The 23,629-nt window shown below is 28.1% G+C and overlaps 2 protein-coding genes across 3 annotated transcripts in view; both read right to left on the minus strand.

The window, feature by feature from the left end:
• LOC127284996 (deoxynucleoside kinase) overlaps positions 1–23,629 on the minus strand; it is a 421,619-nt gene that overhangs the window by 117,939 nt on the left and 280,051 nt on the right. The window lies entirely within an intron of this gene.
• Positions 2,150–13,313, minus strand: LOC127284851 (leukocyte elastase inhibitor-like). Its single transcript, XM_051310548.1, has 5 exons — positions 13,168–13,313; positions 5,403–5,646; positions 3,132–3,317; positions 2,697–2,832; positions 2,150–2,335 (listed from the first exon to the last, which is right to left on the minus strand). The coding sequence occupies exons 1-5, from the start codon at positions 13,311–13,313 to the stop codon at positions 2,190–2,192; spliced, it is 858 nt and encodes a 285-aa protein (XP_051166505.1). The 3' UTR covers positions 2,150–2,189.

Consider the following 23,629-nt stretch of genomic DNA (forward strand, 5'->3'; position numbering starts at 1 on the left):
TGCGGGAGGCGGGCAATGTCCGAGAATGCCCGGGCATTGTCGACATTGCCCTGTTTTTTTCGGTCAATGTCGAAAATTATTTATAAAATTCTGTTTTCTGGGCAATGTCGACAATGCCCAGTCCATTTTGGGCAATGTTGAAATGCATAAAATTTTTTAATAAAAAATAATTTGTAATATAAGTAAATATTTCATCACTTGTTAAAACTGAATAATTGAATAATATAATCAATTTAACGCTGTTTACTAAATTTATTTTTATACGAAGGTTTGATTGAGTGATAGCACTTTTTAAAAAAATTCAATTGAACGTCTTCTTATGAAAATATCTATTACGGCGTTGGATAAAAATAAAAGTTCAATGCATTTCTTAAAAGGTGATGAAAAAACAAAACTTTTAAGAACTTCTTCAATGATGTGCCTCTAATTGTATTCCTGTGGCAACAATTTAAAGATGATAATAAAAATCGTGATTTCATTTAAATTTATACATTTTTGAAAGGCACAACTGCATTTTTGCTTTAAATAGGTCAATCTATGGTGTGATCGAAACATTTTCATACATATATTTGAACACAAAAACGCCGCTTAAGGATTTTGAGTGAAATAAATTTTATTAAGTTAAGAATATGGTGAAAAAACTTTTTTGGAGTCTTTACCCCCTCTTTTCTCAAAATTCTGACGTGCTAAGCTAATTTGGGTGCCAGAATCGTGTTCAGAGGACGAAAATACTTTGGAAACCACTCCGATATCAAAAATAAAAAAGTTGAATTTTTCAATTTTATATGTAATTTATTAACATTAAAGAGTTTAAAGAGTTAAACATTGACGGCGTGAGCTAAAAATGAATCACGCATATGAATTTGTGACATCAATGTGGCTGCAAATTAAAAAAAGAAATTTTTTTTTCTTGAAAGTTAAAAGTTTCGTGGATTTCCCAAATATATACATAATGACTTAAAAACCAATGTTAAAATAAAAATAATCATTCAAAGAAAAAATATATTAGATAAATTTAATAGTGTATAGTATATTATATATTACTAAATTACACAGTAATGTAATAATTTTTCTTATGAAGCCGTTTAAGAGATATGACATTTTGAATTTTCCCATTTAATTTCAGATTCGTAATAAGCATTCCGAAACTCCCAATTGACTAATTTCAATTTGTTTTGTTGATTTTTTTATTTATAAATATTTATTATAAAAACATTGTTTTATTTTATAATGAAAATATTTTTTTATTATCTTATTTTTTTGTAAATTAAATATTTTTTGAAGAATAGTCATTTGCGTACTCTTATAGGCAGGTCATGCCTAAGAGTACCTAACCCGAGGCGAAATTTGAATCCTCTTTAGCTTCCCTTAGAACCTAAATAGGCCCTCTTTACGATCTTGTAGACTCCCGTAGGCCCTCCTTTGAATCCAAACGTGGAAGAAAGGTAAATTTGCGACTGGTTGAGGAAGCTAAAGAGGGTCTAGTTCGATTAAAAAAGTACAAAAAAATGCAAAAAAAAAACTCTTTTAATTATTTTGATTAAAGCAAAATGAATTTTTTCTTCACACAATATTTCTTTAATTACCCTTTAAAAACTGGAATTAATATATTTTGAAGCGTTTTCAAAAAATTAATAGAATTAGAGCAATTTCAAAATTTTCAATATTTTAATCAATTTTTATACCCTACTTTGAATCCAAACGTGGAAGAAAGGGAAATTTGCGACTAGTTGAGGAAGCTAAAGAGGGTCTGTTTAACCCTACTTTACTCCTTGTAAATTAGGGCTTAAATTTCGCCTCGGGTACGCATGCTCTCGAGTTTTAAAGAGAATCAACGAACATTCATGAATAAATAAAGACAAAAATATTTTTTTATATTATTATTTGTCTTATATTATCAATTTATGTATATTAAATATATTATTATTTTTTTTATTTAGTCAAATATTTTAATTCTACACAAAATAATACATTTAATTAAATGTAAATGTATTTAAAGAAATATATAAATTTTATATTAATATCACAATTTTTGAAGTTTTTTGTTAATAAATTGTAATTCTATTTTTATTTTATTAAAATGTTAAATAGTAATATTGTTTGTACAAACTTAAATTTATAATTTTATACATTTAATGTGTTCGTTTTTTGGCCTGGCAGACATATTTAATATTCGTATATTCTCTAAATTACTGTATATATTTACAATTACCAGCAAACAATGCAATACCATCATGTTCACCAACTGTTCTAATAATCTTATAATGAAATGCATGATTAGCAAGAAATTGTTGAGTTATATGCTCTCCCATCATTCCGTTGGTTAAAAATCCACCTGTAAAAAAAATACCACAAAAAATTAATTTTTCTTTCACTTTTAATGTATAATTAAGGATTGTAATTATTACATTAAATTAAAAAAAATCCACTTGGAAAGATTCCCCAGAAAGTGCCCCCTGGAGGTTCTATTAGAATTCCATCGGAATTCCAAAGAATTTCCGATGGGATTCTGACGGAATTCCGTCTCTAAAAATTTTGAAAAAAATTAATCGGAATTCCGTCGGAATCCCATCGGAAATTCTTTAAAACTCCGATGGAATTCCGACGGAATTACGTTGGAAGTTCCGGCGGAATTCTGATAGAACCTCCAGGGGGCACTTTCCGGGGAATCTTTCCAAGTGGGAAAAAAGATTTACTTGTAGTTGCAGCATCTTCAACACCATTCTCGTTGACTTCAATGACAATTTTTTGCTTAATTTTACTCACATAAAGATTTCTATCTGTAATTCCCCTGAAGTTTGCGTGAGACATAAACATTTGATTTATACCCATCTATATTATATATGTGGAAATAAATTTTTTAGTTTAGTATTTAAAAAAATGAAAATCAGAAAAAAATAATCTTGGAGCCATGTCAAAAAATTGATAATTATTTTAAATTAACACTAAATTGCAGCAAATTTTGTAACCGACAGATTTTAGCATGAAAAATTAATCAATCTATCCGTTCATTTACAAAAAAGAATAATTGGATAAATTTTTTCGCGCCAAAATATATAGGTTACAAAATGTGTTGCGAATTAGGGTAAATTTAAAATAATTTTTACAAGCTCACTTAAAATATGACCAACCTCTTTTAAAGTATCATTTAAGTCATTGGTAATTTCAACATGAAATTTAGGCAAAGCCAATGCGACTTCAGTAAGAGATAGTTCCTTTCGGAGTTTTCTAAGGGTTATTGTCTCTAAACTTTTTTCAACATTGTCGAGACCATGAACTTCATCAGGAAGTACGATAAGCATACTAAGTTCGTCACCCTGTAAAAGAAAAAAGGTCAATCTTAATCTTATCCAACATCCTAATACGAAATGATTCCTTTCTAATTAAAATTTTTATGCGGACTAATTGTTGATCTTTTACAATTTTAATTCCTGATTGTTTTGGACTCATTTCTAATTAGGATTTTTTTTTATCATATTAAATACAACTAAATTCAATTCTGGACTGTTCTTGGATTTGTGGCTTTTCGTTCTGATATTAATAATTCAATAACCAGGGTTTTACTGAATTTATTTGCTCTCTAAATCTGAATAAGTGAAATTTCACTTAAAATGTGTCAAAAGTCTTCCACGTAGAAAAATAAGTGTATATGTACTTAAAAATAAGTGAAACTTCACTTATTTTTGAGTGAAAACCACTTATTTAAAAGTGCATATACACTTATTTTTCTACGTGGAAGACTTTTGACACATTTTAAGTGAAATTTCACTTATTCAGATTTAGAGAGTGCTCTTTACTTTTTCTGAATTTAGCATAAAAATTTAATATAGATCATAATAATTTTTGTCACAAAATTTTGTTTTTTCTCATTTTGAAATAGCACCATATTAAACTTTAGTGTATAAAAAATTCTAATATTTGAAACACAAAGTCTATCAGTGTATTTACACTGAAAAAAAACTTGTAGGTTTTACTACTTTTTAACTACTCTGAATAGTACAATAGGTCCTCAACTGAATTTAAATGGTTCTATTAACTATATAAAAATAGTTAAACCAATTAAAAATGTAATTGGTAGAATGACATTTTGTGATTGTATTAACTCAATTTAAAAATGTTAAAACAACTTAAGATGTAAGTAGTAGATTTTACTACTTAAAGTAGTTCAATAGGCTTTAAGAACATTTTTTTGTAGAATTAATAAATCTTTTGCAATTAAAACTACTACTTTAAGTAGTAAAATTTACTACTTAAAAGAGGAAAATAAAATTATTTTTTATTTATAATTGTTTATTATCAGTAGAATTGACTTTCTCATCCTCTCTCCTATACTGACTTATTTTTTATTTCTTATACTGGCTTATTTAATGCCCTAACGATTATGTACCTAACACAGAAAATTTCTAACGGACGGGAATTGAACCCTCGACCCTAACGCTCGCTATCCGATACCTTAACCGACTAACCACGCACGCTCGCTACGACAGTCTGCAAACTACTCGAAGACTACTTTCTGCTTGTCCAATTGGTAATTTAACTATTTAAAGTAGTCATTTTTACTACTTTTATTAGTTGCTATAACTATCCTTTTTAAGTTTTGACTTGTAAATTTTTCATCTTTTAATTATATTATAAGTTGTTTAATTGCATAGTGCAGTAAAATCTACTACTTAAAGTGATAGTTTTAATTGCAAATGATTTTTTAATTCTACGACATAAATGTTCTTAAAGTTTTAATCACAAAGAATTTGTTAATTCTACAACAAAAATGTTCTTAAAGCCTATTGTACCACTTTGAGTAGTAAAATCTACTACTTAAAGTAGTAGTTTTAACTGGAAACGATTTCTAAATTCTACATCAAAAATCTTCTTTAAGTTTATCGAATTAATTAAAATAGTAAAAATCTACTACTTAAAGTAGTAGTTTTAATTACAGACGACTTGTTAATTCTACAACAAGAACATTATTGAAGCCTATATAAAATCATAGAAATTAATAAAAAATTGACTACTCAAAAAGCAGTTATATTAATTAAAGAAAATAATTCCTTTTACTACATTTCATATAACTGGTGAATAGTAGTTGGATTTACTACTCTTCAAATTTTGAGTTGACTACAATTCCACTTGTTTTTAATACCTTAAGAAAGTTAATTTTACTACCGTCCTGTAATTGTACTTTAACTACATATTTACGTAAAATCAACTATTACTTATTAACTTCTCAAAAATAGTTACATTAACTACATCAACATGATTAGATTAACTAAAACAGTAGTTATTTTAACTACTTTCTAGTCAACTACCGAATGGTAGTTAAATTTCTTGGCAACATTTTTTTCAGTGTATAAGTTTATCATTTTGGATAGTGATATAGAAAGAGAATATATAGAGAATCTCACCTTGTATGACAATTCTATGACTTTGGCTTTTATATGAGGCAAATGGGCATATTTAAATTGAGCTTTTCGATACATAGTATTAGACACTAAAATAGTCTGATTGTCATAGTTTATAAAATGAAAACTAAAAGGATTGGAAAATTTATATTTCCATTCGCCTTTAAAATAAACGATATTAGTGATAACCATGGCAGTATCTGTATTTAAATCATCTGAAAAAAGAGAATCCTGTCTAAATTCCTTTCTTTAAAAAAAATACATGACATAAAGGAGTAATAAATATAAAAGTAATATATAAAAGTAAAGTAAATTATTTTGAATATTAATATCATTATATGTAAAAATATACATATATTATCTAAATAACTTCTGTGCTCTCATCTTAAATTTCAACAACTGTAAAAATAAACTTTTTTTCGTGAAACTCAAATTAAAAATTAAAATTTAGTCAAATACACATTGTTAAAAGAAAGGAAATAATCTAGAAGTTTTTTCTATTCATTCCCAACCAAAAATTTCAGTATTATACCAGAGTTGACTACTGGCGTAATACTGGTTCAGTATTGGCTGCCGAGACTGGGCAGTCTGTACTAAACCAGTATTGGTATTTTCATTGTATCAGTACTGTTGCAGTACCACCCTCCCAGTACTAGCAAATCAGTACTGAGCCGATATTGAGCCAGTACTGGCTCAAATAGATTTTCTTTTTGATTAATACTAGTTTACAAAAAGTTCTAGAGTGAACCTAATAAATCTTTATGTTTAAATATTTTGTTTATAAAAATTTTTGCTCCTTGATTTTATTCTTCAAAATTAAGATGTATTTTATTTTGCTTTTCTGTGTGTAAAATTACTTAAACAAAAAGTTTCCTGAGATCAATTCCAAAACATTTTGCAAGATTTTCTTATTGTTTTCAGATATGCAATATAAACCAAAAAAATTTTTAAACGATCAAACTAAAAATAAATAAATTTGTTTATAAATGATTAATATTTTTTAAAATAAAAATTTAAACAAATTTTCTTGACAACACTTGTTATAAATCAAAAAACAACTTTTATTTTCTTAAAAATGTTTTTCAAAAATTCATTTTCATGCAAATATATATGTGAATAAAAATAGATATTATACTTTTGAAAAAAACTTAAATTTAAAAATTTGTACCCGAAAATTTATAAACCTACAAAAAATTACGTATACTTTTTTTCTCAAAACTTTGGTTTTATAATGAATATATTTTTATATTTATTTTTTTGATTCTTTTAAATAATAATTTGCAATATATATTATAATAAGGAATAAAAATTCTTGGTGTTTTCGATTTTATATAATAAAATATTAATTAGTTAGTTGACTAATTTAATTAATATTTAATTTGTGTTGGGTTACTAAAAATGTCAGACACTTTTTCCTAAGTATACCAAAAAAGTATTACCTGGAGTGAAACTTATCTCTGTTACAGTTAAAGCTTTCTTTTCGTATACAATAAATTACAAAACTACCAGTACTCAGCCATTACTGAACCAGTAGTGGTTACCAGTACTGGTGCCAACTCTAGCAGCCAATACTGGTAAAATGTTATCATCCTAAAGTTACGCCAGCTCTGGCGCCAATAGTAAAGTAAATATGTACACAACAGCTTAAAAAGCCAGGGCCAAAATAAAAAAAAAACCTATATTAGTATAGATAAAAATATTCTTTATCAATTTTTTAATTGATAAAATTAACATCATGTTTTTATTGTGATTTCACATCTGTAAATATATTGCAATGTGGTAGTCGAAAAAATTCTAAAACCACATTAAATTTATATTCAATTTATATCTCTGAGATTTTCAATGTCTCTGATTTTGATAAATCTGACATGTATTATATTAACAAAAATTTTAAATGATGTAGGTATCCAATAAGAATTTTTTTTAAGAAACTCATTCATGAGTTTCTTAAAAAAAAACATCATTTTAAATTTTTGTTAATATAATACATGTCAGATTTATCAAAATCAGAGACATTGAAAATCTCAGAGATATAAATTGAATATAAATTTAATGTGGTTTTAGAATTTTTTCGACTACCATATTGCAATATATTTACAGATGTGAAATCACAATAAAAACATGATGTTAATTTTATCAATTAAAAAATTGATAAAGAATATTTTTATCTATACTAATATAGGTTTTTTTTTTATTTTGGCCCTGGCTTTTTAAGCTGTTGTGTACATATTTACTTTACTATTATTATTATTATTAATACAGAATTTAAAATTGTCACCTATAAACACGTCCTATTCTTTTATATAATATATGTACATGAAAAATTTTTAATTTCAATAATTTCAATGTTAAAATAAATTAAAAAATATGTAATAACATAATTTTCCTAATTTTCCAATCTGTTTCTAAAAATCAAAATTTGGAGAATATTCATAAATGTTTTATTTTATTTTTCCGCAAATTATTGAAGGCATAATAATTGAAAACAAATTTCTTATGGTATAATAAAGGGGATCTCATTAAGACATAAATATAGCGCGTATCACATATTTTAATATTTCCATCAGATTCTAATTCTAAATGTGTGTTTTTTTTGTTTGTTTTAGATTTTCGTCGTATTTTCTAATTACTAGTTGTATTTATACAGTAATTGCTTTTGGTCACCATAAAAAATTTTGGTGCTCTAAAATTAGGTGTATTCAGTGTTGCTAATTACAAATCTAATAATAAATTTTACTTTAAAAACGGTCAAATAACAAGTTTTAAACAAATCGGGTCAATTAAAAATTTTTTAATACTAGAGTAAGTGCATCAGTTATGGCGCATTCATAAAAAATAATTAATATTACTATTATATTTAATATAACTGCTGCAAAATGATTAAAAAAAATTATTAAAATTAAATTAAATTATTATTATTAAAAATTAATCTTTTTTTTTTGATACAATTACTTATAAAAATGCAGATTTAAACAATTATTAATTTAATTATTTGAGATGAAATTTTTTCCCTCGCCGTAATTGAAACATTTTTAAAATTTTCATTGGCTCCATTTACGGTGGGTAAAGTATCATTAAAATACACCGTAATTTTGGTCATCGTAATTGATACACCGATACTGATACAAATGCGCCGTAATAGAAAATTACGATATTATTTTTAATTTCTTATATTTGTTTAAATAATCGAGTTTTTGAAGTTAAATTTTTTTTAATATGTAAATAACAGAACCTTTTAGTTTAATAAGTTTTAAATTGACTTTATACAATAGAAATGTTGAATTTTCTATTTCAAAGGTGTTTTGACTCGAATCGCGCTGTAATTAGTGCGTTTCTCCAAATAAAAAAATATAAATAAAATCTAATAAATTTAAAAGAAAATTGAAAAAAAATGTTTGCAGTCAAAACAACATACTGATGATTGCGATGAAAATGCGAGCAGTCGAAAAATTGCGACTACTCAGATTCCAGAAGTGCTATTTTCCGAGTGTTCGCAATTTCCGGTTAGACAATTTAAATTACATTCCCCCACCCTAAAAATGAGTACTTTTTATATTTTAACTGAAGTTTCAGTTATTTTTTGAAATTTACTAATATAGGGTAACTGCACCAGTGGTGGATCAATTAAGCCTACTAAATTTATTATTTTGACTTTAAAGGTGTACAGATTTTTTCAGATGAAAAATATAGGGTAATCTTTACAATAGTATGAATTAACAAATCTTCAAGGACACTATCGTGTAGTTTTCGACCTGCTTGTAACGTTTACACCCCCTCACACCCACATTCAACAATAAAATGACATTGCTCCAGTCGTGGATCATTTACCCCTTTACACTACACAAAAATAACTTAATGATGTAAATTTTTTTCCAAAAGTATTCTATATGGAAAGAATTGATTACTTTCTACTCGAAAAATTAAAAAAATTTAGACTAAACAATTATTTTTTAAGATTTCATGTGAAAAAGCATAAAATCAACTATTGTTGTATTGCTTTGTTTTCCTAAATATTTTCAAATGATTTTATTTCATAAAACTTATCTATACACCTCCCCTAAATGATTGAAACATTTAGTTCAATTAGAAATAGCTTATTTTAACCTTTTTAACGCTGTTGATCCACCATTGGTGCCTGATCCACCACTGGTGCATTTACCCTAATTAGTCAATATGCAAGCAATAGAAAATAACTTATGTAAATCAGTAATTTGTATATATAACATAACCTTTAAAATTAACTATTAAATCAGTAGATTTTGTGGCCGCCGCCATATATTTATATTACTGATTCAATCAGTAATATTGATATTTTACTAATTGAATCAGTAAATTTCTACTAATTAATAGTCACAGGGTTTAATGATTTATGGTATGGCCAAAAAAAGGGTCAGCTCCGACCCTCATAAAAAATCTGACTACTATTGACGATTCTCTGACTAAACCTCACTTATTGTAGTGTTCTGTGACTGCAATCGTAACAAAAACAGTTTCAAAACGTCAGAGATCCTGACTAATTTTTTGACGTTCTGTGATTTTATTTTTAGCAGGGATGTTAATAATTTTTTTCAAATTACTATCTTGTACGAAATTTCCTGGCGCATCTTTTTTCTCATCATAAATTTTTTGTATTTGTATACAATTTTTTAATCAATATACAACTTTAAAAGAAATTTCGTTGGTAAACGTTGTGTACTTCATCTGCGTGAATTGAATTTTCGAATTTGGAATTTTAAATAAACTTATTCCAAAATTTGGAAACACAATTATACAACTTTGGCAAAAATGAGAAAAAGAATTGTCAAAATTTGACACGTCATAAGATTACTATTCAAAAAAACACGTGAAATCAGAAAAGGCCAACTTCAAGTTAAGACAGAAGGACAGACCAAGCATTTTATTATTATATAATTTTCATTTTATAGAATTTTATTAGATAGATTTTTAATTTATTCGAATTTGTGTTTTTCGAATTAATGTTTAATAGAATTTAAATTAACTAGAATTTATTCATCACAGAATTTCTATGTAGGGTAACGGCACCAGTGAAAGAACATTTAAGGAAATGCATACTTTTATCATTTATTATTTTTGAATGCAGTTATTGAAAATTTTTTTACCAATTTTTTTTCGATAGCTTATTAAGTGTAGAATGCGAAGGTCATATTTAATTTTCATAAATATAAGATGTTAATTAAAATTTTAATTAATAAGTAAAACATACCTATTTCACCAGTGAAAGAACAAATTGTCTAATGAAAGAATTTTCTGCATCCAGTGAAAGAACGATGTGAAATATATATTTAAAATATATTTAAAAAATATATTAATAAAACAAAGATAAAGTAATAAAATGTTTGTAATATACTAAAATAAAGGTAAATTAATGATAATTATGAATATTTTTTAACTAAGTTTGCAGAATCTTATTTTTAATTGAAAATGCATTTATAACCTACAATCAATCATCTACTTGCAATTTATTTTGACAATATTATTGTAACCTAACAGTGTTAACCTATTTGATTTTGTCATTTTTTTGTTTGACTTCAGACTATTCGTTGAAGGTGTTCCTTCATTGGATTGCATTGGAACCAGTGAAAAAACATTTCTGTTCTTTCACTAGTAAATAAAAAAAAAAACCCCCAATGACGGAATTTGCTTTTCTTATGGCAAATTAATATTTTATTAGCTTTTAAATGAAAAGAAGTATTTCTAATACACAAGATAAATTTAGTTTAAAGAAGACCGACGATTTAAGGCAGTTTAAATTAGTTAAATGTGAAAAAAGAAATAACGTGTCAGAGAAGAGTTCTTATTGTTGAAGATAAATTTGCAACACAACATTTTTAAAAATTTTTTTTTATAAAATTTACGTGTTAACTCTCTAGGTATCTTAGATACTAAAGACGTAAATTAAATAAGGAACATAAAAATATATAATTTATAATACCAAATTGCTTATTACACTAATTAGAATGCAAAACATGAAATTTGTTCTTTCACTGGTGTCAGTTCCTTCACTGGTGCCGTTACCCTAATCAAATTTTTATTTAACAAAAATTCTTTCAACATAATTTCCATTTAGCACACTTTTTATTCAAAAGAATTTTTCTTAACACAAATTTTTATTTATCAGAATTCTTATTAAACAGAATTTTGCTTGAATCAAATTTTTAAATACCACAATTTTTATTAAACCAAATTTTCATTTGTCCGAATTTTTATTAACACAAAATGTCATTTAATAGAAATCTTAAAACATAGAATTTTTATTTATTCAACATTGCAAATGGTCGAATAACGGCAGAAATATTTCGGCGCCAATTTTAGAATTGACCAATCAAAAACTGTCAAGAAAATTGTGATTGATCAAATTGGCGCCAAAATATTTCTGCCGTTTGATTATTCGACCATTTGCAATGTAGAATAAATAAAAATTCTAAGTTTTAAGATTTCTATTAAATGACATTTTATGTTAATAAAAATTCGGACAAATGAAAATTTGGTTTAATAAAAATTGTGGTATTTAAAAATTTGATTCAGGCAAAATTCTGTTTAATAAGAATTCTGATAAATAAAAATTCGTGTTGAGAAAAATTCTTTTTTCGCCATTGACATGAAAAAGTATCTTTTTTGTGCCTGTTTTGGACAGATAAAGTAGCACTTTTTAAGGCAGTTGTTAATTTTTGCATAATTTTTGTTTTGCTTTTATTTTATTTATCAATTTTTATTATTTTATTTTATATACTATTTCATATATATTATATATGGGACGTTTCATGTCAACCGGCCCAAAGCTATGTCCAAAATTCTATGCAATAAAAATAAACATGTAACACATGAAAATACTAGTAAACTCATCCACTTTCAATTGCAAAGTGGCAGAATTGAAAATTCAAAATGGCGTCCTTACTATGTCAAGTGGAAGCGGCTAACTTCAGAAATAAGTAAATATATTTATTACTTTTTTTAGAAAATTATGCAAAAATTTTAGGTCACCACATATTTTAATGTTTTCGAGGTCGCTGATTACGAATCTGAAGTCAGTTTTTCAAAATTCAAAATGGCGGATTCAATATGCGGATTATTTTTTAAAAATAATTGAATTTGCTTGAAACTTGTTACTCGGGGGTTTTCGAAGTCGCTGATTACGAATCTGAAGTCAGTTTTTCAAAATTAAAAATGGCGGATCCAATATGTCGGATTATTTTTTAAAAATTCATTGAATCTGATTGAAACTTGTTACTCGGGGGTTTCCGAGGTCGCTGATTACGAATCTGAAGTCAGTTTTTTAAAATTAAAAGGGCGGATCCAATATGGCGGATTTTTTAAAAAAATTCATTGAATTTGATTGAAACTTGTTACTCGGGGGTTTCCGAGGTCGCTGATTACGAATCTGAAGTCAGTTTTTCAAAATTCAAAATGGCAAATCCAATATAATTACTTTGTGGCCTTTAAAAAGGACGATTGTTATAATTATGAACTGTAAGAATTTGGTAGCCTTGAAAAAGGCTGATTGTTTTAATTTTTAAACCATAATTTTTTGGTGGCCTTAAAAAAGGCCGTTTGAATTAAATTTACAAAATACATCCAAACCAATGTAATTATATTTTAATATTGCATAACTGCAATAAGATGAGGTGCATTTGAATATTTGAATATTTTTAATTGTTCTTCTGATGTTACAATAAAAGAATGAGCAGATTGAATTTTTGTAACACTAGGTGCTCTAGAAAATCTACTAGCAAGTTTTCGTTTCACTCACTCGTGTTGTTGCTTGTTGTAAAAGAAAATCTGCGAAGTCTTGATATTTTGCTTAGCCCATTGGTAAAGAGTCTCTGCATTTAAAATGGCTCCTATGCCATCACATGATCCTTTACAGTTGACACACTGAGGGTTTAATAAAAACATTTGAACATCGTGAAAAAAATGACAATCGCTAAAACATATCTTACGTAGTCTGAATAAGCTCTTTTATAATTTAGATATCGTCCATGTTTTTACGATGCTCATATGTTGTTACTACTTACATGAACATTCATGAAAATAAATTATTATTACAGCCGCATTTAAAAAGTTACTAAAACTCAGTTAATCAGTTAATAATGAAATGCACTGAATCAGCCACATTATTTGATTATTCGTTTTCTTCCTTTCGATTTATACAGTTTCTTTGACTCGCAACAAGGTGAATAATTTTATCTACAAATATTGTACCTAATTTCCTTCTAAATCATAGCAGAGGGTAAAGAAAAATTAAGGAAAAGTTGTGTTTGAGGAAGACTTCAGGCATCTCAGAACGCTAGGACTTCAGATTCATAATCAGCGACCTCCAAAACCCCTAAGTAAAAAGTTTCAATCAATTTCAATCAATTTGTAAAAATTCGTCCGTCATATTAAATCCGCCATTCTGAATTTTGAAAAACTGACTTCAGATTCGTAATCAGCGACCTCGAAAACCCCCGTGTAACAAGTTTCAATCAAATTCAATGAATTTTTAAAAAATAATCCGCCATTTTTAATTTTGAAAAACTGACTTTAGATTTGTAATGAGCGACCTCGAAAATCCCTGAGTAACAAGTTTCAATCAAATTCAATGAATTTTTAACCTAAATACCTATTATAATTTCGACAAAGGGTATAGGGGGTTAAGGATACAAAAAGTGCCGTTGCAGGTATTCTGTTCAAATTGACACCATATATTGCTACCCCTATGAATATAAAATTCTGCAAGTATGAACCCATAATTCGAATTTTTGGGGGAGTTATGGTGGGGGAAAGGAAAATAAAGAAATCCATTTTTCTCGAAAACTACTGAACCGATTTTAATGAGCTTTGAATATGTTATACATGTCGCTAAGACAATTCTAAAACAAAAATCTCAAAATTTTTTTTTGAAAAAAAGTCAAAAAAAATTAATTTTGAAATTTTCAAAAATTTTTTTTGGGGTGATTTTTTGAAGTGACCACTTTACTTTTTTTTAAAAAAGTTACCTTATAATATCCCCTTTAACATATATTTTTTTCAGATTTTTAAAAAATGTAGTTTTTGAATAATTTAACGAAAACCATCGTCGCGCTACATGACGCAGCGCGCACAGTGTGCTGATGCAGTATACGGGTGTTCCAAAAGTATGGAAACTTTCAAATATCTCGAAAAGTACGAATTTTTGTAAAAAATGTTCAAGACAAAAGTTGTTCCAAACAAAAAGATGTACATCTTTGAAACCAAAAAATTGGGCCCGGAGCCCAATGTTGGGCCCTACAATGAAAGAAGTGGTTTTCTTAAATAAGACCACTAATTTTCAGTATCAAATTCGTAATCCCCATGAAATTCTGCGTTCAGACATGTGGTAAAAGTGCCCAAAATATTGGGCCCAATCCAAGATATTGGGTCCAAAATTTATCAACAGATAAATAAATTTTAGAAAATCGCATCTTGGAGGGATTTTGAGATCACAGGATTAGAAATTGGAAGCTAATTTTTAAATTGGGAATAGAGCCCAATGTAAGATTCCGCCGCCCAATGTGAGGCCCACAGTAAAAAAAATTAGTTGTCTTGAATAAAACCTATTAATTTTCAGTATCCAATTCGTAATCCCCATGAATTTCTTGGGTTAGACTTGTAGTAAAAATGACAAAAATATTGGGCCCAATGTCTGGGATTAGGCCCAACATTTTTCGTTAAATAAATAAATTTAAAAAATCGCATCTTTAAGAGTTTTTGGGGTCATAGGATTAGAGATTCGAAGATAATTTTCAAATTGTACACAAAGCCCAATGTAAGATTCCGCGGCCCAATGTGAGACCCACCTTAAAAAAATTAGTTGTTTAAATAAAACCCACTAATTTTCAGTATCCATTTCAGAATCGTTATGAAATTCTGGGTTTAAACTTGTAGTACAAAAGCCAAAAAATATTGGGCCCAATGTCTGGGATTAGGCCCAACATTTTTCGTTAAATAAATAAATTTATAAAATCGCATCTTTTGTAGTTTTTGGGGTCACAGGATTAAAAATTCAAAGCTACTTTTCAAATTTGGCACAGAGCCCAATGTAAGATTTCGCAGCCCAATGTGAGGCAGAAAAAAAATTAGTTTTCTTCTATTTCGTAATCGTTATGAAATTCTGGGCTTAGACTTGTGGTACAAATTCCAAAAATATTGGGCCCTCACATTGGGCTGCAGAATCTTACATCGGGCTCTATGCTCAATTTCTAATCCTGTGATCTCAAAATCCCTCCAAGATGCGATTTTTTAAAATTTATTTATCTGTTGATAAATTTTGGACCCAATATCTTGGATTGGGCCCAATATTTTGGGCACTTTTACCACATGTCTGAACGCAGAATTTCATGGGGATTACGAATTTGATACTAGTGAATTAGTGGTCTTATTTAAGAAAACCACTTCTTTCATTGTAGGGCCTAACATTGGGCTCCGGGCCCAATTTTTTGGTTTCAAAGATGTACATCTTTTTGTTTGGAACAACTTTTGTCTTGAACATTTTTTACAAAAATTCGTACTTTTCGAGATATTTGAAAGTTTCCATACTTTTGGAACACCCGTATACTGCATCAGCACACTGTGCGCGCTGCGTCATGTAGCGCGACGATGGTTTTCGTTAAATTATTCAAAAACTACATTTTTTAAAAATCTGAAAAAAATATATGTTAAAGGGGATATTATAAGGTAACTTTTTAAAAAAAAAAGTAAAGTGGTCACTTCAAAAAATCACCCCAAAAAAAATTTTTGAAAATTTCAAAATTAATTTTTTTTGACTTTTTTTCAAAAAAAAATTTTGAGATTTTTTTCTTAGAATTGTCTTAGCGACATGTATAACATATTCAAAGCTCATTAAAATCGGTTCAGTAGTTTTCGAGAAAAATGGATTTCTTTATTTTCCTTTCCCCCACCATAACTCCCCCAAAAATTCGAATTATGGGTTCATACTTGCAGAATTTTATATTCATAGGGGTAGCAATATATGGTGTCAATTTGAACAGAATACCTGCAACGGCACTTTTTGTATCCTTAACCCCCTATACCCTTTACTTTATTATTACAAAAAAATATGAGTTGGGAAGCAACAGACAGTGCTACATTGTTTGAACGATTTTCAGTTTTGTTTCAAAAAGAAGAGCCATTAATTCATATTTTGTTTGATAAAATTCAGCAGCTGTTAGTCACGTTAGCAGGTCGTATTTGCAAAGATACAAGTATTGAGAGTTTCAAACAAAACACTTTGAAAACAGAAGAACTCCTTGAATCGCCGAATTTGATGGATGTAGAGTCAATCATTCTCAAACGAAATCATGCATGAAGGATTTAAGTGAAAAAGAAAAATTGATATTTCGAAAAAATGTGAGAAATAATTACAAAGCGGCAGCGAAACATATTTTGTCTAAATCATCTTTGCAAGCTTATCCACATTCTAGTCTTTTGTACAACATGAGGTGCTTACAACCTTCTAGGATTCGAAAAAGCAGCAGCGTTACCGCTATAGTAAATATATTAGGAAAATTGGAAGTATCTTTAAAGTGTAACGATTTAGCAGGTGCTCATGCAGCAAAAGAAATGTTAACAAGTGTTGAAAAATTAAAAAAAGAACAGAAGCAAAAAGAAGTTTATATTAACGATTTAACTAAAGAAATTGAAACAAAGCGTCGTCGAGTTGTTAATGATTTAATAAGAAACAAACAAAAAAATCTGATGAGGTACAAAAACCAAAAGATACGTCAAGAAAAAGGAAAAACCCCGAGAAAAACACTGGTACCAAAAATGATTCGTCGTCAAAAAAATTGAAAACCAGAAACTCTCAGCGTAAAATAGATGTCAGTAAAAATTCTAAGACTGAAAATAAATCTAAAAAAATTGAAAGTATTAAAACATCGGACATCACACCAAAAACTATTACCATTGAATAACTTTTGTAAATGTAACAAACATGTTTAGTTTATTGCATTTTTTAAATGTTTTATAAAATAAAAACAATTTAACAAAAATAATTATTAATTTCGTTATTTTCATAATTATAAAAATTTAATAAACACGCATTAATAAATAAATTTATAGGCATATACGTATATGTTCGTAAATAATATATTACTATTTTGCCACTTTTCCCAACATTTTATGACACTTTTCTGCCACTTTTTTCAACATTTTATGCCACTTTTGACACTTTTTTTCATGACCGAAGTGAGTCCGAGGCCTGTTATTCCTTTATTTATTTATCGTTGCTTCAATAATGATTATTTTTATCTTAATGTTTATTTTAATACTTATTATTTTACATTATTATCTTATTTTAAGTCGGCTCTCAATTTCAACTTGATCTTTATATATATCGATCGATTCGTCTTGACGTAAGTAATACAATTATTTCATATATAAACTTTAATTTAAAAAAACACAAAATTTTAAAGCCAAAATGTGAATTTTTGATTTTCTAACTTTCATTAATTCTTTAAATTTACCTCAAATGTATACTTTATATATATATCAATCGATTCGTCTTGACGTAAGGAATACGATTTTATTATATATAACCTTAAATTTTTCTATTTAAAAATTTTTTCGATTAAAAAAAAATTTTTGGAAAAAAGACGATAAAATTTTTTTTTTTTGTATTTTTAAAAATCCTTTGGTCAGATTTGAGATATTAATATGATAAATGAGCCTAAAAAATTTTATCTGAATCCATTAAAACCTGTTAAAGTTATCTTCTAAACAAAAAAAGAGATCCACACACACACACATACATACATCCGGACAATTGATCAGGATCTCATATAACATGTTTCTATAAAGAAAAAAATTTGTTTCCGCCACTTTGAAAAGTTTTATAAACGAAAGGACTACAAAGCTTCCTCCACGAGGAAGCAAAAATGAAGTAAAACTAATTTTAGATCATAAATTTAAAAAAATACGCAATTTTAAGTGCGTATTTTGTGCAGGTGATCTGTATAAAAAATTATGACAGTTACGAACAGTTGCAACGGTCCCTCACAACACAAGGATATTCAGGATATCCCTGGGACGTCCTGGGGATATCCATTTGCTTTTGGCGATTCGGATATCCCTAAGATATCCTCTGGATATCCATGGACATCTCTAAGATATCCCAGGGATATCCAAACCGCCGAAAACAAATCGATATCCCTAGGACGTCCCAAGGATATCCTGAATATCCTTTTGTTGTGAGGGGTCTTCTCAAAAATAGACCACTCAATTAACGAGGGCGGGATTAAACAACTTGAAAATAGGAATATGATTGGAAAAATTTCTGATGGAAAGGGAAAAGGAACCAAGATTAAGAGTGGAAAACTGACTATAAAAACATAATTTTATAAAGAAGGACCGCAGATTTTGGCGAGCAATTAACGTGAATTTTACAAAAGAATAAACTCGTAAAGTTCAATTGAAAACTTAATTTATAATTAATTTATATTCATCGAATATTTAAACTAAGTATAGATAAAGCGTATTTAAACAAGACTCAATTCAATTTAATCGAATAAAACTTTTGATTTTCGAAATCAAAATCAGTGTCTTATTTTATTTAATAAAATAAACCTGCCTAACTCGAGTAAATTGGTAAAATTAAGAATGTATACATTTAAACAGATACATGTATGCGTCAAATTCAGGAATTAAAAATAAGAATAATTAATAACAATTAAATTAAATTAGTAAGTACTTGACCGACGGAATAGCTCAGTTGGTTGGTGCTCCAGGCTTTGCGGGTTGAGCGAACGAGGTTCGCGCCCCCCGTCAGCCGGGAATTTTTCCGATACGTGAGCTATTCTGAGCGGGAGCTTTGACGTCTAGGTGCGACGGTATGCAATGTCGATTACTTGTCCGATGTATACCACCGAAACTAGACAGTCGATAAACCGGTTGTACTCAGAAGAGGTTTTTCTACAGTTTCCCTCTTCTCTCATTTGCAAAAATTTGTAGAATGGTTATGCTTCATCCATAAAAAGTATTTCTCGGGGACTCTTGTCGAGTGCGTAATATGCCAATAGGGCAGCAGTATAAAAAAAAAAAGTTAGTAAGTACTCAGAAAGGGTTTTTTGCAGTTTTCCTTTTCTCTAGAAAATTGTTCTAGGCAAATGCGAGTACTGATAAGCATCGCTGCAAAATTGAATCTCGATAATAGGATTAGAATAATTAATAATAATCTAAATAAATGGTGGAAAAATTTGAATATTTAAATAATGAACCTAATTTTTTTTAAAATTTTTTTTCCTTGCGCATATGAGTCTTAAAGTGTAAGATATAAGCTTTAATTTAAGCCTATATAGAAGTCTCTATCACGTCAGGTTAAGGATGAAAAAAATACTGAAAACCATCAAAAACACGGGTTTTGGAGACTTTACCCTCACTTTACTCAAAATCTTGACATGATACGCAATTTTATAACCCGGGATCGTGTTCAGGACACAAAAATAAATTGGAAACCACTCTGATATCTCAAAAAAATACCTTGTAGACTTGTTGTGTTGGTGAGACAGACAAACAGAGAGCGCTTATCGAAGACTGGATTCAGTGCAATGATTGTCACCTTTGGCTTCATGAAAATTGCACTGAATTTAATGATAAATGTTCGAAATATGGTCAGAAGAAGAAAAGAAGACATTAATCACTTTAAATTAAGAATTCTGATAAAGCGAAAAGCCAAAGAATGATTTTAAAGTATTGGCCATCTCTCCCGTACATTCCGGGAGAGATGGCCAAACGTGTTTTTTTTAAATATTAATTTTAAGATTGTTTACATTTAAAAAATTTATCATTTCTATTATTATTTGTAAGTTGAATGTTCAATGTTTAATTAGCAATAAAAGTTAATACATAAATCAGTTTCTTCTTATTTTTACAGGCCTTTAAAAAAACTATGGCCAACTCCCCCGGACTTACCCTATATATATGGGGGATCTCGGGTGAAGTGATCAAAGTAAAAAAAAATTTTGTCTCAATTTCGCTCAAACTGGAGTAATTTGTACTTCTATTGGGTGGTAATTTATCGTAAAAAAAATTTTCAATTTGGACCAATATTTACTCGGGGGGAGGGGGTTGAAGTTTATGGGTAGCGTTTTCTTTAATAATTTTTTTTTCTTGAGTATCAAAAAAAAAAATTTTTATCAACATCAGTTTCGATAGCTTTTTTAATGCTCTTTCGATTGAGGACATGCATTTTTGAAAAAAAAAATTTTTGAACCAAAAAAAATTAATTTCAAAATTTTTTTTGACTTTTTCGGGGTAAAAGGTACGATTTTTTTTTTTTTTTTTTTTTTAAAGGAAAGCTGAGATTTTTTCCTGTAGGGACATGTAGTTGAAAAAATGGGACAAGAAAGATTAAACCTTGAAAATTAACATTTTTTATTCACTTTAGCGCTGCGCTGCGATCTACCACGTGACACATTAGTAGTATGGTATTTGGAGAGAAACATTAATGCTCTCTGCATTTTACAGGGTTGAAACTGTTATTGAGTAAATACCTGTATTTCATCAACGTTTAAATTTGGATAATAATAAATGAATAATAATTATATAAAGTGGAATCTTGGAAATTATAAAATCGGTTCAAAATAAATGTAGCATACTAATAAGAGTTTACTTTATTATAGTAATCAGTCTTATCAAATAAATACTCATTTATATCAATTCATCATTCATTTGGTTATTAATTTATCCATTTATTCGAATATTTGACTGCAATGAGTCTTTATTTGACTAAGAAATAATATAAAATGAATATTTTTTTCATTAAAGTTTTCTTCATAATTCATTACTTACATTATTATTGATGGAGACGACTGCTTTTCCCCGAAAGGACAAAATGTCGAATGGACAAAACGTCGAATAGTCCATTCGACATTTTGTCCTTTCGGGGAAAAGCAGTCGTCTCCATCAATAATAATGTAAGTAATGAATTATGAAGAAAACTTTAATGAAAAAAATATTCATTTTATATTATTTCTTAGTCAAATAAAGACTCATTGCAGTCAAATATTCCAATAAATGGATAAATTAATAACCAAATGAATGATGAATTGATATAAATGAGTATTTATTTGATAAGACTGATTACTATAATAAAGTAAACTCTTATTAGTATGCTACATTTATTTTTGAACCGATTTTATAATTTCCAAGATTCCACTTTATATAATTATTATTCATTTATTATTATCCAAATTTAAACGTTGATGAAATACAGGTATTTACTCAATAACAGTTTCAACCCTGTAAAATGCAGAGAGCATTAATGTTTCTCTCCAAATACCATACTACTAATGTGTCACGTGGTAGATCGCAGCGCAGCGCTAAAGTGAATAAAAAATGTTAATTTTCAAGGTTTAATCTTTCTTGTCCCATTTTTTCAACTACATGTCCCTACAGGAAAAAATCTCAGCTTTCCTTTAAAAAAAAAAAAAAAAAAAAAATCGTACCTTTTACCCCGAAAAAGTCAAAAAAAATTTTGAAATTAATTTTTTTTGGTTCAAAAATTTTTTTTTTCAAAAATGCATGTCCTCAATCGAAAGAGCATTAAAAAAGCTATCGAAACTGATGTTGATAAAAATTTTTTTTTTTGATACTCAAGAAAAAAAAATTATTAAAGAAAACGCTACCCATAAACTTCAACCCCCTCCCCCCGAGTAAATATTGGTCCAAATTGAAAATTTTTTTTACGATAAATTACCACCCAATAGAAGTACAAATTACTCCAGTTTGAGCGAAATTGAGACAAAATTTTTTTTTACTTTGATCACTTCACCCGAGATCCCCCATATATATATTGACAGTGTTTTATTGAATTAATTAACCTTTAATAAATAAGTGAAATAAATAATAAAATTTCAAAGAAGTAAATCTTTCTACGATTTTAAGTGATTTCAAGAACTCAATAAAATAAAAATTTAAATTATTATAATTTAAATTCAAATTCAAATTTAGCAGAATTCAACTTGTCCAAATTTAAAAGGGAGAACGAGATTAAAACTTTCCAAGTGAAATAATTGCTAAGTGTTACATTTCGCGGTGTGTTATACTAGTGTAACACACCGCGAAACTTCCAAACGGAAAGTAAAGAGAAGTTTAAAATGTACAATGTTTGGCCAAAAATTTTAACTTTATAAAATTTGAATTTTGTTCCTTCAAAATATCAACCGTAGGTTTTTTTCATCATTTAGATCCTTAAAAGGATCTACTTGCTCGAGTTAGGAAGGTTTATTTTATTAAATAAAATAAGACACTGATTTTGATATAGAAAATTATAAATTTTATTCGATTTAATTGAATTGAGTCTTGTTGAAATACGCTTTATCTATACTTAGTTTAAATATTCTTAATTTATAGTCCTTTTCGACGAATATTAATTAAAAAATAAAATCTTTATATCAAAACAATCAAATATTTGTTTCTTTAATTTAATTTTTTAATCAATTTGCATTTATTCTTCCATTCCTTTTTTTTCTTATTATTTAAATAGTCGACTAATTCTCCATTAACTTCTTGCAATTAATTAAATTAAAATTTCTTATTTAGAGCGCAAACTCATCAGTCATTACAGCACTGAGTAACAGTGATTGGGCGACTTACCCAAAAACCTCAGGCCTGAACGTCAATGATCCGTCACTGTTACACTCCTCCCCTTACAAAAAAATTTGATCATATGATCGAATTTTTCAGTTTAGTAATTTTTATTATTACTTTCTGATAGTTAATTTTTAATTCCCCTTTTCTTTAAATTTAAAAATAGCGCCAATAATTATGGATGTGATTTCAACCTCATCTATGCACAAATTTTCTTTTAGGAAGTTGTCCTTCTAGGTCATATGTTTAATGTTTAATATCTGTCAAAAGTATACACATACATATACAGGGTGTTCCAAAAGTATGGAAACTTGCAAATATCTCGAAAAGTACGAATTTTTGTAAAAAATTTTCCAGACAAAAGTTGTTCCAAACAAAAAGATGTAGGGGAGACCGGGGCTGAAAGTGCCGATTTTGAGAAAACTAAAGAAAATACTAGTATAATGACAACTTTTTATTTTACTTCATAGTCTATCTTTTGTGAAATTTAATGTAGTTTTTGAATCCAGTATTATTTTTTGATAATATTGAATAGTTTTTTTGTAAAAATTGATTTTCTGCAGCGAGGCGAAGCGACACATCGAGCTACGCCCTGGGGAGAGTTGTGCCGACGCCTGGGTCGGTTGTGC

This window comes from Leptopilina boulardi, unplaced genomic scaffold (genome assembly GCF_019393585.1).
Source record: "Leptopilina boulardi isolate dan_hultmark-lab unplaced genomic scaffold, ZJU_Lbou_2.1 LbouV2_327, whole genome shotgun sequence".
Taxonomy (NCBI): Eukaryota; Metazoa; Arthropoda; class Insecta; order Hymenoptera; family Figitidae; genus Leptopilina; species Leptopilina boulardi.